Source organism: Mustela nivalis (assembly GCF_964662115.1).
Source record: "Mustela nivalis genome assembly, chromosome: 1".
Lineage (NCBI taxonomy): Eukaryota > Metazoa > Chordata > Mammalia > Carnivora > Mustelidae > Mustela > Mustela nivalis.
The window spans coordinates 89,862,436-89,880,622 of record NC_139020.1 but is presented as its reverse complement, the minus strand read 5'-3'; the positions used below and the strand labels follow the sequence as shown (position 1 = coordinate 89,880,622).

General features: G+C 40.1%; 1 protein-coding gene and 1 long non-coding RNA gene across 7 annotated transcripts in view; one reads left to right on the top strand and one right to left on the bottom strand.

Moving 5' to 3' along the window:
* Positions 1 to 9,409, bottom strand: part of LOC309869738 — a 36,871-nt gene extending 27,462 nt beyond the window's left edge. Inside the window, exons 1-2 of the long non-coding RNA XR_014314337.1 lie at positions 9,211 to 9,409; positions 8,183 to 8,274 (exon numbers count right to left, since the gene is read on the bottom strand). This is a non-coding gene — a long non-coding RNA (uncharacterized lncRNA). The remainder of the gene's footprint in view (positions 1 to 8,182; positions 8,275 to 9,210) is intronic.
* Positions 8,885 to 18,187, top strand: part of WDR49 (WD repeat domain 49) — a gene marked incomplete at its 5' end in the record, with an annotated part of 130,671 nt that continues 121,368 nt past the window's right edge. For 4 of the 6 annotated variants that reach the window (XR_014314317.1, XM_082741128.1, XM_082741127.1 and 1 more), the window contains 2 exons: positions 8,885 to 8,980; positions 9,304 to 9,530. Coding sequence is in view for 5 of the 6 variants with exons in the window: in XM_082741128.1 (XP_082597254.1) it covers positions 9,369 to 9,530 (162 nt within the window). Of the gene's footprint in view, positions 8,981 to 9,303; positions 9,531 to 18,187 lie in introns of those variants that run through there. The other 2 variants (XM_082741129.1, XM_082741126.1) reach the window with 2 other exon arrangements.

The window sequence follows — 18,187 nt, the reverse complement described above, 5'->3', positions numbered from 1 at the left end:
CTGACTGAGCCGCCCAAGTCCTCCACCCTTTTTTTCTTTACTGTAACAATAAATCTTGAACAACACAGTTGCTGATGTTGGTTAAGTGGCTCAAGTATTGATTTTCTGAGATTTTTATAGTTTTTCCCTTAGCCATTCCAGTCATCATGTCAACATTCAGGACAGGAGAAAGAGAAGAGGGAGTACCTTTCCTGTTTTATATAAAGCGTAAGGCTTTCCAGGGCTCCAATAGTATTCCACGTACAGTTTCATTGTCTAGAATGGTGTCATTGTCATTCCTGCCTGTAAGGGAATCTGGAAAGTCAGATTGTCTCTCCTGGTGTTGGGCACGACGTTCTTCTGTATGTATTGGGGGTTCTATGAGCAAGACAGAGGCAGGAGAGAGATGCTGGATAGGAAACCCAGGCTGCTTGCAAGACAGCTGGAAGAAGGATGTCAAATGGCTCCTTGAGGAGCCTTTTTGAGCCTCAGAAATGTTTTGGCATTTGATCTTATGTAAACTTGCCCTTGCCACATTAACTCTGGGAATTGTAAGTTTATGGATACCTGAACAAAGGAAAATGAGAACCTGACCAAGGAAATGGTTGCAGCACCTATATCTCACTGTTGCAAATGACGATACCAAATAACCGGGACTCTGAGAAACAAGCAGTATTACAAGAGGCAGGCACTCTTGGAGAAGGGGCACTATCATGGACACCCGAGTGGAGAGGAGAGGTGTTCTGTGACTCCTACATGTAAAAGCTGAACTGACCCCACAGCCAGTGGCTTCCCTGAGGGAGGCCTTCCTCATAAACTCAGCTGGCCAGCTATGGTGCTTCACCTGCTTGAGCTCCACTTCTGAAATTGTCACTCTTAACTTTCAGCTTGAAAAAATTTTAAAACTACACTAACTACAAGAATAGTGCTGTAATATCTACATATGTGTGTGTGTGTATAGTTGTTATATAATATACATGATCGCTATTGTTGAGTATAGCACTGTATAATAATCCCTTACTGACTGATCTGTCTCATACTACTAGACCATAAGCTTCAGGAGAGTAGGTCTGTCTTTGCCACTTTATATTAGCAGTGCTGAATGCTATGCTTAGCACATAGTGTCAATGCATGAAAGCGAATGGCCAGGTCAATAAACAACTACATTTAAATTGTATTCTTTTCAGAGAATCCATTGCCATTATCAAGTACAAAAATATCCACCTGTGATTCAATAAGAAAAACTGGTAGTGCAGGGTTCAGGGTCAGAGAGGTGTAGAAATGCTTGACTGATGGATTCATTAGTTGATCCATATGATTACATGGTCATCATATATTTTAAAAAAGTACTTGCTGCTAGTGTGAATGTACTATATTACCTAGGATATAGCATCTTTTCTTTTCCTCGGAAGCCCATAGCATTCTTATACTTTTCCCTCCCCCCTTTTTAAAACTGGGCACTGGAAGGGACTTTTACAGATCTTTTGATCTAATCTTATAATTTTACTGGTGAAGATTCTGAAACCAGAGACGTTCACATGTCTCCCCAAGGAGAGTATCACACAGCTGATTATTGGTATAAATTTGCATCACTTTTCCCTTGAGACCTGACTGACTTCCCTACATGTAGCATCCTGCTTGGTAAATTTATGTGCTAGATCATTACCACTGTTGCATTTTCTCAGTAGGGGGATGGATGAAATCTTCCTGGGCTAAGTGCCCTGAGTCACACACGCACACACATGTGTACACAGGCACACACACACATACACACACACACCCCTGAGGTGGCCGTGAACACACATAATCAGCACTCCTACCATCTGCTCAACCCATGTGTAACTCCCTGCCTCATTCGTGAGTGTATTTTTAACGCTTTTCTTTAAGGGACCTCATGTTTTTCAGACATCGGCAAAAATTAATCTTGAAAATTACAAAATCAAAATATGTTGAGTTAATTAAGATCCATTTTCTCTGACAGCATTTGGTCTAGGCAATGATTGCAAAACTCCATCTGCATTTTGTAAGATGGCTTCTCTGTGAGTACACTTGCAACAACTTGATTTAGGAGTGTACTTCTGATATTAATTTGACTATTGCTGCTCCTGCCACGGAGAAGCAGAGCCCACTGGTCTTTAGGGCTCTTCATCAGAGAACCATGCTTGGGAGCACCGTGTTCTGTGGGAAATATTTATTGAGGCAATGTTCTCTCTTGGGATCCCAGCTTTCAATCTTTTAAAGTACAGTTTGTCTCAGAACTTTGCTTTTTATAAGTTTTGAATTCCTTTTTATTGCCTTTCTTCTTTTGCTTTCCTAGACAGAATTTCTTAGCGTAAACAAAGGTGAAGTGGCAGCATTTTTCACAGTACCCTGGATTTTTTAGAGTTTTTGTTGTTGTGATCAGTGGAGGATTGGCCCGGGAAAAAAGAATGTATAAAACAGATTAAAAAAATATATTAAATGCCAATTCATTCCTTTTTCTTTGGGCTCCTTTTAATTAAAAGATTCATTCAATAAATATTTATTTGGTGTTTACTATGTACCAAGCAAGCTAGCTGTGCTAGGTGCTCAATAGTATATTATTATAATGATTGTATTTACATTTTATACTAGTTTAATAATAAGAAGCATGGTAACAGCATACATTTATATACATAAACTGTTTTTCTTGCATTTCCACATCTCATCTGAACCTCAAAGCAAGTGTTTGAAATGGACATGTAGGAACTTTGTAGGACACTTAGGACTGTAGAAACAGAAGCCCCCAAAAGATAAATGTCCAGAGTTACATGGATCTGGGCAAGGACTGCATGAAAATCCAGGTTTTCTGATGCTGACCTTGGAGCTCTTGTCCTATTGTATTGTATACCTCTTGGAGATATTTTCATCTCCAAAATTCACCCAAAGCACTATGGATGCCTGTGGTTCTGCCTTGTGAGGCAACTTGTATGAGAAGCTCCTGGTCTCACACGCGTATGTGTCTCCTCTCTCAATCTCTGTTTCTGTCTCCATTGTATATACATGTATATATGTACATGTACATGTAGGTGTATGTGTTTATGTACATGTACCTGTACATGTATATGTATATGTAGTATCTTCCCTGAGGCTAAGCCATTCAGAGAGTTCATATTGAATAAAAATCTACTTACCTTCTAGAAAAAAGTTCTAAATGTTTTATAAATAAAACATCTAATTCTTGGGATTTGGGCCCTCAAATTGTCTAAGATCATATTATGACACAATTATTATACTGCTTTGGTTATGGGAAAAAGTTATATCTGTTATTATTAAAAATAGATTCGACTGTGCCAAACAGATCTGGTCTTCTTAGAGCAAACTTTGATTTATTGCCATTAGCAATCCTAAGGCAGAAAAATTTTTTTCAAAGTGATAAAAAAAGAAACACACAGACACATACACTAATTGCATTTAATAATTAATCTTAAAAAAAATTGATGGGTAGTTGGTCTCCCTGGGATGAATTTAGATGTAAAGAACTTCTTAGAAGCAATGAAACTGATTATAGAATCTCAACTTAAATACAAAATATCATAAGGTGGATAATTTTGCTTCATTCTGTTTACAGTTAACAATATTCCAATCCCTCCTACCTGGAGTTTGCAGGAAATTTGCCTTCCCTTGACTGTGTACTAATAGTAAAGCTAATTCATGTGCCTAATGTTTTTATAGTTTATATACAACTTTGGCCATATTATCTCATTTTTTAAAGATTTTATTTATTTATTTATTTGACAGAGATACAGTGAGAGAGCGAACACAAGCAAAGGGAGTGGGAGAGGGAGAAGCAGTTTTCCTGCAGAGTGGGGAGCCCAATGTGAGACTCTATCCCAGGACCCCGTGATCATGACCTGAATTGAAGGCAGATGTTGAAGATGCTTAGCGACTGAGCCACCCAGTTGCCCCAAATTATTTCATTTTAACCTTAAAAGAATTCTACAATAAACAATATTGCTATCTTTGAGTCATTACTCAGTTTGGCCCGGGATTATAGGGTCTGAAAATGAGAGAACCAAGACCTGACCCTGATACTCTGACTCCAAACTCAAATTCCTTTGACTTCATTCCTAGTGCATGCTTTCTGTTTCCTCATTTTTTACACATCTCAGCTTCCAAACTGGAGTTGAATTTACCCTGGTGTTTACCAGATCGCTCTGCATAGGGTTTTACACATAAAAGGATCTGGGTTTTCAGTTCCAGCTTTGCTACTTCTTTGCTGGGTGATCTTAGAGAAGTTATTTAATCATCTAAAGATGAAGTCTCAGCTTCTTCATCTATAAAGTGATGATCACAATAGTTCCCACATCATAGGATATCAGAGTAAATTAAATGAAATCATTCGTGTAAAGTCTTAGCACAGACAGTATCATGGCATTATTAGATAATCCAATTTACAAGTTATGTAAGTTTAGGCAAGACACTTAATCTTGTCTAGTTTCATCATTGTTAAAAAAGATTGGGAAAATATTAAGTATCTTGCAGGGATAGCATGAAGTTTAAATAAAATAATGTTTTTGAAAGTGCCTAATAGTCTTTGGAATGCAATAATTTTTCATTTTCAACCTACCTGCTTTCTGTCTTTCTTCAAGGAGAAAAATCAATAAATGTCTACTGGATTTCCAGTAACTCTTTTCATGCAAAGATTTTATGACCATGTTTTAGTGGTTCTATACACGGATGCAAGTGTTCGATATCAAGGTGACTTTGACAAACTGTTCTGAAACTCCTAGTAGAATAAACTACAGTGTCCTCTCAGAGAGGTGACAAAGGAATTTGGTGACCTGGTCTAGAGTAATTGTCCAGAAAGTGGCTCCCCAATGACAGGCCCATCCATTGTCAACCAGCCCATAGGTACTTTGGGCACAGACATGGAATTTCAAGGAGAAGGATTTATTAAAGCAAAGAGGTGTTCAAAAGTGATTATCTGTTGGGAACTTCCACCAGAATTTGCATAAAAAGATTGAACTTGAGAATATATATTTTTTAAAGATTTTATTTGTTTATTTGAGATAGCGAGAGAGAGATGGGGAGAGAGAGAGGAGAGAGAGGAAATGCACGAATTGGGGAAGGGCAGAGGGAGAAGCAGGCTCCTCACTGAGCAGGAAGTCCTACACAGGGAGTGGGGCAGCCTCAATCCTAGGACCCTGGGATCATGACCTGAGCCAAAGGCAAATACTTAATAGACTCAGCCATGCGGGTGCCCCTTGAACTTGAGAATATATTTAAGCAGTGATTTTTAATATCTAATTTATTGCATCCTATGTGCCTACTGATACAAGAAAATCACAGTGGTAGAAGGCATGTTTTCAAATGGTAGAAATACATGTAAATAATTAGAATTAATTTTACCATTCCACTTCCACATATTTTTACATTTGGCTGCCACTGCTTGCTTCTACCAGAACTAAAGTATATGATAGGCAATGTATTACAGAATTATATATTTAGTTATTTTAGGATATATCATTATTTTGTGAATTCTCAGTGTTCAAACACTTGAACGGTCTGAGAAGTGCTGTTATGAAAATATAGTTTTGTTACTTTGGACATTGTTCGGCAGATCAAAAAAGGCAAACATTATGTTGTTTAAGATTAATCAAAGTTCTGCTTTCTCAAAAGATAGGATTAATTTAAAACCAAAATTTACTGTTATTTGTGTCTCTGAGCAAAGGTGGGCGTGTCTCATTCATCATTGCTTTTCTGGTGTCCAGACCAGTGTTTAGGCCAGAATGAGGACCCCACACATTTCCATCTTACATAGAAACTGCATGTATAAAAAAGGCTCTGTTTCAAAAGTGCTTAAATGGTTTCTCTAAGTGCTTTGAGGACCCGATCTTAAATTTCGTTTCCCTCATTCATTTTATTTTTCATGAAATCCTGTCTGTGTTTCTGATTCAGTGCTACCTATTGTCAGGACCCTTCCCCGAAAACTCAAAGCTATTGGTGAAGTTAACTTTCTGTCCAACCCATTTTATAAATGTGCACACAGGACCGTAGCGTTGTGTGGTTTATGCAAAGCTCTGTGAGGGCAAGGCAAGTCTAGAGCCTTAGTGTGGTATCATCCTTGTTCTTAGAGAGTTAATGTAGTAGCAGACAGAGATGCACAGGCAGATAATTATACGGCAAAGCAGAAAGAAAAAGTGCTGTGCTTAAAGTATAAACAAAATGCTGTGGTTGCAGAGTGGAAGGAGTAATTAATTCAAACTGGGAGGATCAGGGACAAGGAAGGAAAGAAGCTAATATTTATAGAGAGCTTAAAAGTTGCCCAAGGCAAGCCTAGTTCTTTCCCTCAGGCTCTGGCAGGGGCTTGTGTTTAAACTGAGCTGGGGCATGTTTGGTCCCTGGGGCCATATTGGGAAGGCAAGGGTTCAAGAAGCAAGGATACCGGGGGACCCCCTTTTTCTATCCCCGAAGAACAGGGGCTGGGACAACCTTGCCTTGGGAGGGTTAGGTAGAAAACTGGGTTGGCAAGGGAAAGCTGCTTTCTGTTACAGCGAGGAACTGGAGGGAGAATTCTAGGCAAAGATGAAGAATGTCAGGAAGATTCAGCTTCAGTGTAAGGGGAGGGCAAGCAAAAAAAGGGGAATTGGAGCAAAGACAGGGCCCACATTTACCCAAGTGGGTATAAATCATGGGGTGGACTGGGGAATTCTGAAAAGGACACCAAGGGAAGCGTGTTCAGCAGGGAGACTGATTCAGTGCCAAGGTTCCAAAGGAAGCACGGGCCAGCGGATCCAAGAGCTTGGTCTGCTCTCTTCCATGAGGCAGCACTCCACTGGGCGCTGAGTGTCTGCGGGTTCCTACAGGGAAGGGAGCGAGGGTCCCCTAGTTGGCCAGCCTTCTCTCTGATGAAACCATCCACCTCTCGAGAGCACAGACTGTCTTCATCACTGCACACTGCCCCATAGAACCCGGTATTGGATTGGCCATGTGGCAGGATTTTACACAACCATAACTGACTCATGGCAAACAGGAGGGTAAATTTCATCAGAGTCAAGAGGCTAGTTATGGATTTTACAGTGCTGTGGAAGTTTAACCCGAAAATTAACCGCACAGTTACAAAAAAGGTTAAAGCCATTTAAGACTTTATGATCAAGAATTATTTCTAACGCTGTAATTTTACATAAAGAAAACTGTGTCAATTGATTAACTTCTGCGGTAATTTATTAGCTGCTCATTATACTTTCCTGTTTTGACTAATGAAAACGTTTAGAGCTGCATCTTTATGGAAGCTAAGTAGGCCAGGCATTTTGACTGTCTTAGGATAATTAAGAGAATTTGGCGTCGTTAGGCAGTGGGATACCTACCTCTCCCGGTACAGCTTCAGAAAATGGTTTTTCTATTTCCTCAGCCTTCCCTCATTAGTGTCTCTTCCTGAACCAAGCCCAACTCTCCAGAATATCGCTATAAAATATTTTACAAACATGTATGGGACTGATCCAACTGCTCTAAACTATTACTAATTTTCTAATTAGGTTGGAAGAAAGACCTATTTCGTTCCTATGTGAGATAACTTAGGGGAATTTATAATATTAGGGCTTCAAAACATTTTCCTAACTTACATGAAGCTCTAAATCAGGAAAGGCAAATTTGTGATAAACATGTCCCCCTTTGGCTTTCTGTGCCTGTGTTACAAATCTGCAAGGTCACCACTCATTTCCTATGACTTCAGAATCCTTCTCAACACAGCGCTGTAGACAGCAAGAGGTTGGGATTGGTGTGAAAGATGATCTAGTCAGGTTATTGCTCCCACAGGCCTATAAACCCCTCAGGCACGGGCACGGGTCTAATTCAGGACATGACAGACAGTCAATAAATGGTTTTTGGAATGAACCATGGGCAGAGAGATGGATAAATTAAATGGATGTGTGAATGACATTTCTTTCTCCCTCTTTTCCTCCCTCCCTTCCTTCCTTCCTTCCTTTCATTGTTTCTTTCTTTCAGCTGGTACAGGAATGCCTGGAGGTTGCTTCCTTCTCTGTGTTCTAGGGAATGTACTGTGTGCATCACCAAGGATCATGTGAATACCAGCTAGAATATCTATCGTAGAATGATGGGGCTGGAAGAGACCTCAGAAAATACTGAGTGACAGCTTTTCAGTTTTACAGAGATGAACCTAAGGTACAGAGAGAGCTCCCATCCCTAGAGCTGTCTCTGAAGCTCTGGAGCCATATTCCATAACTTATTAACTCCGTGGCTTCTGGCATTTTCTTTGCCTCTTCATTGGTAAAGCGGAGACAGTGACCTTGTCTGCTTTCCAGGGTTGTTGTAAAGCTTAACAAGAAAATAAATGCAAAGTGCTTAGTGTAGTGCCTAGCACATGGTAAATACTAAAAAAGAGTTAACTTTTCTCTTTTTTTCCTTCCCTTTCATTAGTATTTGCTGAGCTAGTGATGGTACTATAAGTGGTTTTATTACGAAGTATATCATGTTATGCTGTGGGTCTTCCCTTTATATGCATGAATTGAACAACATTTCCATTTTAGATACATAGAAACTAAGACAAAGAGAAAGTAAAGGAACAGATTCTTATAATTAAGAATAAAATATTTCCTACGCGAAAAACATATAATTCCAGAATGTCTTTCTCTTTTCTTTTGACGAACCCTATTATTTCACAATATAGAACATGCTTCAGAGAAAATGTATTTATAAAACTTGTCTTTAAATAATATAGCCATGAAGTTTAATTAAAAGTGAGTGGGCTGAATTATCCTTTTAGAAAAAGTCCCATATGCACATCACATATTCAGACCTTCAGGTCAGTAATTAGTCGGGGTGGGGGAGTGGTGAAGGAAAGTTTTAGTTGGCTTCACTTTGGTTGCCAGGAAACATACAAAGGCAGCAGGAACAGATGAAAACAATGCCTCGTTGCTGTGAAGGTGGCCTTAGAGGCAAGCCCTTTGCTGGGACAGAAGCCTTGCACCTGTGTCATACAAGAAAATAGAGTTTAAAACCCCAACATGTCAACAGAAGCAAGGTTAGCCAAAGAGATTTTGAAGAAGTTGCTTTTCTAATGCATTTGAAATGAGATTTAGAAGCTGTGTTCTGTGTCATTTGGTATAAACATGGGGGAAGATTTACTCATTTTTAATGAAGCCAGATTAAGCAGAATATAAGGAGGGGGGTTTTAAAAAGATTTGGCTGTAGATTTGGAAAGTAAACTGTGGAATTAAAAAAGGGTGGGGGTTGAGGGCTTTTATTCCTTACCTCTGGGCTTGAACATTTTGTCTCTTCATTGTCGGCCTTGAAATGTGCTTTCATTTTTGAAATTATGTTGCTAAATTGGGTTTCTTTTCAAAGGCACCTGTTGAAGGGGAAAAAAGTGTCGAAGTAGTTGAAGGCCGCTGAAAAGAGGTGAAGCCATTATGAGTTACCAGAATGCACTTGTGTTGAACAAGGGGCCCCAGCCTGGGTCAGAGAGCCTGGGAAGAGCGGGAGGGGCCACCACAGATGAAGATCCCTGCCCCTCTCTGCTTGAAAACCAGCTCAGTGTGGATGACTTTCACAAAATACAGAATGCCTTTGAGGTAAGCCTTAATCTTCTTTACTGGAGAGTTTGTTTTTAAGATTTTATTTATTCATTTGACTGAGTGATGGAGAGCCCAAGGAAGGGAGCACCAGGCAGGGGTAGAGGGAGAAGCAGGCTCTCCACCCCAGCAAGGAACCAGAATGTGGGGCTCGATCCCAGAACCCCGAGTTCATGACCTGCGCCGAAGGCAGCCGCTTAACCCACCCAGCCACCCAGGCGGCCCTCCTGGACAGTTTGAATTGTTTATGAAGACTGGGGTGAAACAGGTGTTTCTCTTAAAATTGTTGATTTATTCAATGGTTCAAAGAGGGAATTGAAAAGAATCAGTCAGGCTTGCATTTAGCACTGGAGTAACTCTAGTTAACAGAGTAACTTCAGTTCTTTGGGCCAAATAATATGATTTAGTTTGCAGTCACTGTTGTTGAGTATCATTGCCATCAAGGAAGGATTATTTCTTGGACAAAAGTTTTCTTAGGGGTCACAACGGTTTTGGAAACCTGGAAGTAAGGCTGTGAGCGGGTAACGCCTGATCTCCCAGGTGACTCCCAGGACAACTGTTCTTACACAGAGCATCCAAAGAGAACTCTGGAAATGCACATAGGCAGGTTGCAAACATTCTCCCGGGCTTCACTCCTAGTGACTCAGCTCCTTTTCTGAACTAATTTTGGCAGTTTATTGGCCCAAGATCCCGTGCTAGGGACCAGCCTCCCACTTTTTTGGGTAAATATTGGGGCAATGCCCATCAAAACAGAGTTTAAAGTTATCCTTTTAATGCTCTCTGTAAAACAGGCCTTAGGAATTTTAACTCTACATGAAAATCTCTCTTCTCTGTATCTTAATTAATCTGGAATTCTGCAGCTATGCATAGTGAACAGTATACATCGAAATGATTTTTAGTTTCTCATGCGAATAGGAAGAAGTGCTCCTTCGTGCTGCAGAATTTGGGTGGACATGAGCCTCCATTCTTTCTACTTCATTATGTTTGCTAAAATATGTTCTCCGGACGTCTTCCTAAGATCCTCTGGGGGGTGCTTGGGAGTATCCATATTAATCAGAAGCAGACATTCAATATTTTGGAATACCACCTTGAAATTAATAAAGCATGATGAGATGGAACAATTATATTGGTCGTTATTGGCATAAATTTTAATCTTTATCTCTCCCTGAAAAAGTTGCTAACTACTGAAAAAGTCTGCCATGTCCTGTTCCGCATAACAAATTAGATTTTACCTGTAATGTTAAATTAATATCCCACTTATGTCAATCAATTCTTTATAATATAATCTGTCATATTTAGTAGCAAAAACATGCTCTGCCCTACACTTTTCTCATTTTAATTGTCCCATATCTCCTATTCATCCAACCCCATTTATCTGCGAAATTTTGGTGCTGTTCATGTCCAATGCCCCAAATGAATTTGGCGTATTTTGGTAGACATAGCAAACATTTTGACAGCTTGAGGACATTCAGAGAAACGTAACAGCAGACTATGACAGCTTTGACTCTGGGATGAACAGAAATGTGGCAGTTTGTTCTGCTAAGAACGCAAAGAATCTGAATTCTAGGGCCCATTAGGAGAGTCGACATTAAAAAGTCGATATGTTAGAGAGTGAACCTGCTGCGGAAGGTGGGGGTGGATGTTCTCTTCAAACCACTGATCAACCTGGAATGAACCCGATGAGAGAACCCGATGAGACGGGATAATCAATCTGAGTTGTTACTTTTTTTTGGGGGGGGGTGTTGTTGTTTACTTTAAATGTTTCGAAGACTGGATCATGTATTTTGAAAGTACCAGTTGGAAAAGCAGGTATTACAGTGGGAGAATAGATTGCAATTTGGAACTTGCGTGAACCTAGAAAATCTAGTGACAGTTCTTAAAAAAGGCATTGAGCTTTGCAGACATTTTTTGCAGAGAAAATGAAGTCTGTCCATGTTTTTAAGAGACTCAACAGACACAGAATGGAATAATCTAATGGCAAATGTGTGACCAGAACTAAGAGGCCCTTGAGACAATATGATTTCCAAGCCCAGCATGGAGCCTTGAGGAGAATGATACACGAGATGTTTTCAGTGGAGTTCAGTCCATCTGTCATGAACGTCAGGCCCACGGGCACAGGTGTAGATTGTTGGAAAAATCGCCCTCAGATGCTGTCTTGCAACACAGACTCTAAAGGCAGTGATCTGTACTCCGATCGCTAAAGACAAGCTCTTGGAAATGTCTAGATTCTGGCACTTGATTCCTTTATCTCTTATCTTGTTTTTGGTACCCGGATTGCTTACTTGGGACTGAAGAATTGTCAGATAAGGCCCATATCCTTAACTGAAAAATGGGAAGTTGGGTCTTTGAATTGTGTACTGAATGTTTCATATATGTTTCCAAATGAAATACACATAGCTATAAATCTTAGTGCTAACATTAAGGAAGAAAGCAAGGAATGCTTACATTTATCTTAGGATGGTATAAATGACTCAGAATCACTTACTATTTAAGCTCTAGAAATCAGATTTCTTGGATTTAAATCCCAGTTTTGCCTCTTACAGTGTGTCTATGCGCCAATCACTCAAGCTTTTGGGGCCTCATTATTTCTAATGTAGGAATAATGAGTTTGTGGTAAAGATAGTACCTGGAATACTTGGAAGAATGCTTGACACAGAGAAAGTGCTCAGTTAGCGTAGGTATTATATATTCAGTGAGTAGAGGTTAAACCACATGGCCTCTAACATTCTCTTGATTCTAACTCACACATTTCCTAAAAGAAATTAAACTTTGAATAACACATCTGTGCTTCTGCATTCCTTTTAGGTGTGTGAGGAAGTGGAAGCAATGAGTTGCAAAGACAAATTCACTTAGAAAAGTGCAAAGCGTTCATTTTTCTGTCTCCTACTTCTTATTTTATTAGCATTCAAAAGCTTTTAATTGATGTGTTCATCCTCATCTTTATTTTTTAATTTTTTAAATTTTTACATCTTTGTTTTAAATTAATCCTTATCTTTGGAACAAAGAAATTACCTGGATAGAAGTACCAGAAAAGTAATTTGTGGATTTTATTTTCTTTCAAGTGATGGTGTCCAGAAAGCCATATATCAACTTGAAGGCAATGAAACTTGTATTATTCTTAGAATTGTAAAATGGTTGTTACTCAGACTTTCCTGTCGCACTTGCAATGCTTACAGAAATGACATAGTCTCTGGACATTCATATTATTTTGATGTCAACCATATTTTACATTTTCTTAGATACTTCAAAAACTAGCTATCATGTAAAGAAAGATGGCTGTGGTTTGATGATGTTAGAAGAATGCTTATAGGTAGAAATTCTGGCCCGAGGGAAATGGAATTTTGGAAAGACCCCATTGGGGTCTATTATATATTGAGTTTCTTCTGAGAGTCTGGCTATGTAGGTTTCTGAGCATTTCTTTTCTTGAATTCTCCACTGTTGAGCTGTGCATGCCAGGACTTTCTGTTCTTTGGTCCTGGATGGCTTGCTGCCTGTTGGGCCTAGGACTATAGATGTCTATGCCGCTACACTTACTGGATTGGGTCCTGACCTATTTCCAACAGCAACCGTGTCTGTATATCCTCTCCTAAAAAATCTTTCTGGCCAAGGTTGGGTCCAGAGCCTGGGACTGGTCCTATCTGTCTACTCCCTGCTGCCACTTGTCCAAGCCCTACTAAATCTTTAGCTTAAATAGCTAGAAATGAAATTTAAATCACATGCAAAAGGGGAGCTATTTATGCCCCAAATAGGAAGGTCCAAAACATTGAGAGAGGCAGAGCAAAAGTCCGAACAGGAAGTCCCCAGCAGTGTTCAGGGAAGTTTTCAGAACAAACCTGTCGTGGGAGTGAATGGAATCCGCTCAACACACTTAAGCTAACTTAGTCTGAAAAGCCTAGAGAAGTTCAGGAGGCACTTCTGTAGTTCTGAAAACTGTGTTTGAGATGTAATAAAATGATGAACTCCACAGTTTATGATATCCTCATGTTTGATTGTCTTTATAAAATTCCCAAGAATCTGCCTATAGACAGATTCCACAGCAGAGCCCATGAATGATGCTTCCTTGCTCAAAAAGCTGAGGGTTCTGAGATCCTGTCAGGTAGCGCAGACTCTAAGGGAATATGGAAAATCAGATTTAGCTATTCTCTTCCTTTCCCTAATTTATTTGTCTTTCTAAACTGTCCAGATTCCTCTCAGTGCATTAAGCACTAGCCTTATCTCAGCTTTCTCAATGCTCATTGTATCTTTACTAAGGTCCCTAAACAGATAGACCTTCCTGGACATGTCTTGTGTTCCAAAAGTATTCTTGTCTCTTCTTTCTTTTCTATTCCAGGCATTAACATCCCAATACAAATAAAATCTCCCATCATTGTTTTATTCCCTTAGAACCATTAGATTTTGCTTGCCTCTGATAAAATATGACACAGCCCATGAAGATCATTTAAAATTTTTTTAAAGGTAAAACCAATAGTTAAAAACTCTATATATTAGCCAATAAAGTCCCAAATTAGAAAATCTTTATTTTTATCAGTTGTGCAAACTGTGTAAAAAAAAAAAAAAAGCTCATACATGATAGAGGTTTATTTCTTGCTCATATAAAGTAGAAAGTAGATCTTTTTAATTGGTGGGCAGCTCCAAGTAAGGATTCAGGTGCCCAGGGTCCTTCCCTCTCCCACCTTCTATGATTGTCATGCATCAAGCTAGTATGAGGAGGGAGAGCATGAAGGAGCACATGGGGAAAGTTGCCATGTGCCCGGCTCGCATTCTGACTGCAAGGGCAACTGAAAGTGTGCACAGGTGTCTGCCCAGAAAACAGTCTCATTCACAATCCTCAGCATTTAATGGTAGGGCAAGTTCTCTCTTGCCTAATAAACCAACATATTTCATTTCATAGATGAAGGAGCCTCATGCACCTAATAATGTTTTGTATGTGTTTTTTAAGATACTTTATTTATATATTTGAGAGAGAGAGAGAGAGAGAGACTGTGAGAGAGGAGAAAGTCAGAGGGAGAAGCGGGCTCCCTGCGGAGCTGGGAGCCTGATGTGGGGCTCTATCCTGGGACTCTGGGATCATGACCTAAACTGAAGGCAGTCGCTTAACCAACTGAGCCACCCAGACACCCCAGTGTTTTGTGTTTTGCCTTAACTGCCAGAAGATTGAAACTTAATTTTCAATTGGTACCACTATTCTTAACACAGATTTTCCTGAAACAATTATCTGCTTTTTTTATTATATGACTCGTGTTCTTTTATCTTTACTTTAATGGTTCAACTGCCTCTGTTCCTTCATTGTAGCTGAGCTAAAACTCTTTCTAGAAATCAGTGGAGGTAAAAATGATGAATACAAATTTATCATCTTTCAAGTGTGGTAAGATTTTACAAAGCACGTCTATAGGTATGCTGCTATTTGATCCTCTCACCAGCCTGGAATGTAGGCGGGGTAGACATTTTTATTTTCCAGTTACACAGAAGGAGAGTGAAGCTCAAACATATTTAATTGAATTACTCCTTGGGGCAGAGCCAGGGCCCAGGGATGGATTGTCATCTTTCCAGCCCATTATGTGGCATTACTCCCACTGGCCACAAGGCAACCTCTCTTTGAAATGTTGCTTTAAGGAACAGGAATCCAATAGAATAAGGACTTTATTAACAAAAGAAGCCTGTTAAGTGGATAGCACACAGGCACTCTGCCCTGGTAACTTGGAATTAACATGCAATCAGCAAATAATCAACAGCTCCTACAATAAATCAATGCAGAGAAAAGGTGAAAGAAAAAAAAAAAAAGAAAAGATAGGAATAATCTATTGCTTTTTAAATTATCTTTTCCATTCTAAAGGCATCTCAGTGGAGACTTGTGAGAAGGTAAACAGGTAGAGCTTAATCTATAACTCTATTATACATCTTGTGCATTCAGGAGCCTCAGTCAATTCATGGCCCTCTAAACAAAGGCAGCAGCAGGTCAGAGCATGTTTCACCCCAACTCTCTTAGTGGAATCGAAAAACCCATTTTTGATGGCACCAGAAAATCAGCAAAGCTCTGCACGTCCTCTTCCTCCCCTCCCCGAGAATGAAGGTGATAGCATGAAGCAAATCCAATACCACGGCGGCTGGCACAATCTGAAATGATAGGGATTCTTTGGAGGTTTTGCCTGACTTGCTAGCATTCATGGCTGAGGTTAGCAAATAATGTCATCACCAAAACACAAGCAAGGGAAGTTATGTGTCAACACACATGAAAAATTGCTCTTCTTGAACACTGCTGACTTTGTGTTGAATTTCATGACAAGTTCTAACAGCTTTATGCCCCTTCCAATTTCTTGGTGTGCTTTTTGGAGCAGGTGCTTATGAAAATTGATCGGGATCAGAAAGGGTGATGAAGAGTGCTTTAGGTGAACAAATATTTTAACCTTGAGCTTTGGCTGGGACTGGAGCAGAGAAAGCAGCCAAAAAACTTGTAAAGGTGAGGGAAAGACAGCAGAATGTCTGATTCTATTCATTTGAAGAGCATTAACTTTGCCAGACCTGTAGACCAAGGGCACAACCTACTTTTTCAAATTTCCTGAGAACCAAAAAGAAAGAAACATGAAGAAAACAGACAACTAAAGAACTGCAGTTTGTGCCATTTTGACCGCACACTTGTCATTTGTTACCAAGTATAGCACACTCGACAATAACACAAGACTCCACCAGCTCCATTGTTAGAAATAAGAAGCCTCCAGATTGTCCCTTGGTGACTGCCAACATTTCCCCAAGGCTTTGGCTTCAGACCTCCACAAGTCCCTCAGGGTCTACTCCTCCCTCATCATGTCTTCCTACCATTTCATGGATGTAACTTTGATTAAATCTTGACTCTCTGGACACCAACATTCTCTGCTGAGGACTACCAAGGACAATCTTTTCCTCTCAATTCCTCTGCCTTCCATGTGTGCACAGTCTTCCCGAATTCTCTCAACACTTCCGAGACCAGGCCTGCATTGACCAATATGGTGACCATGAACCACAGATGGCTATTTATTTGTTTATCTAATTTTTTTAAAGTATTTATTTATTTGAGAGAGAGAGAGAGCAGCAGAAAGAGAAGCAGGGGAAAAAAATCTCAAGCAGACCCTGCACTGAGTGCAGAGGCTAGCACAGGACTCAGTCTCTCAACACTGAGATCATGACCTGAGCCGAAATCAAGAGTCAGACGCTTCACCGAATGAGACATCCAGGCGCCCCACCACATGTGGTTCCTTAAAGTAAAGTGAAACAAAATAAGAATTCCATAAAATAAAAGATTCCATCGCTCACAGGCACCAGCCGCTTTTAAACCAGGCCTGCATTGACCAATATGGTGACCATGAACCACATGTGGTTAGTCGCTATCATATTGGATCGTTAGGATGATAGAACATTTTCATCACTGCAGAAGGTCCTGTTGGACAATGCTGTTTTGTTTGGACCCTTTTCATGGCATACCACTAACTTGTTCCATTTCCTCATTTTGACCACATTTATATGGTCAAGGGGTTACTCTTTCTGTACACGTGCCAGACCTAAGGGCCTAGAGGCCACATCAATTCTTGGCCCTAGACACACAGAAAGATATTTTCCTTCACTCTCGTCTAAAACTTATTTTTCTACCTTTTCCCCTAGTACTGTCAATAATATATAACACCTATTCCTTTCAGGAGAATTTGTACCTCCTCATGCAATCTGGTCCCACCTCCCCACAGGTGTTGGGTCTGGATTTGTAGTTCCAGCCATTAGTCACAAAATTATCCAGCACTGGAACTTTACCCAAATTATTTAAGTCATGATGGTCATATTTAGTTACTTGAATGATTTAACAGTAGTCCTGTCATAGGACTTAGTCAAGTGCTGGGCTCAGCATGGAACATTCCTGTCCTCTCCCCCACAATTTCCCAGCAAATTCCAATGTAATATTTCAATACCATTGTCTCAAGAAGGTCCTCTTTCACCACCTACACTAAATTAGCACCTTACCAGGTTTCTTTTCAGTCTTAGTGTAGCTTTTTTTTTTTTTTTTTTTAGATTTTAGATTTTATTTCTTTATTTGACAGAGAGAAATCACAAGTAGTCGGAGAGGCAGGCAGAGAGAGAGAGGGAAGCAGGCTCCCCGCTGAGCAGAGAGCCCGATGCGGGACTCGATCCCAGGACCCTGAGATCACGACCCGAGCTGAAGGCAGCGGCCTAACCCACTGAGCCACCCAGGCGCCCCTTATTGTAGCTTTTTGCATGTTCTTTTTGTTGTTCTCATTGCAGATGCCCTGAGGACAAGGCTGTTACTTGTTTAAAGGCATGTAGAAGGGTCAGGCAGGCAGAGGGAAGTCAGATGAGAACCCTGGATGCCAGAGCGTGGAGAACCATGGATGCAGCTGAGCTGTCTGGAGGAGAGAGCAGAGTGTCTAAGACTGAGCTCAGGGAAATTTTTCAAGGAGGTAGAGAAACAAGTGGAGTGGGTACAATAAATAAAGAAGCAGGGTTATTTCTTGGAAACAGATGGGAAAGAAAACAAGATTATAGCCAATGAAATACAGTTTCACTCATCTTTCTGATTCCTGTTTATCCAACAGTCCCTTTGTTAGTAAAGCAAAGCAAGGTTAGAAGGAGTACACTACTCTCATTGTAAAAAAATTGAATCACACATCAAAGTCCCC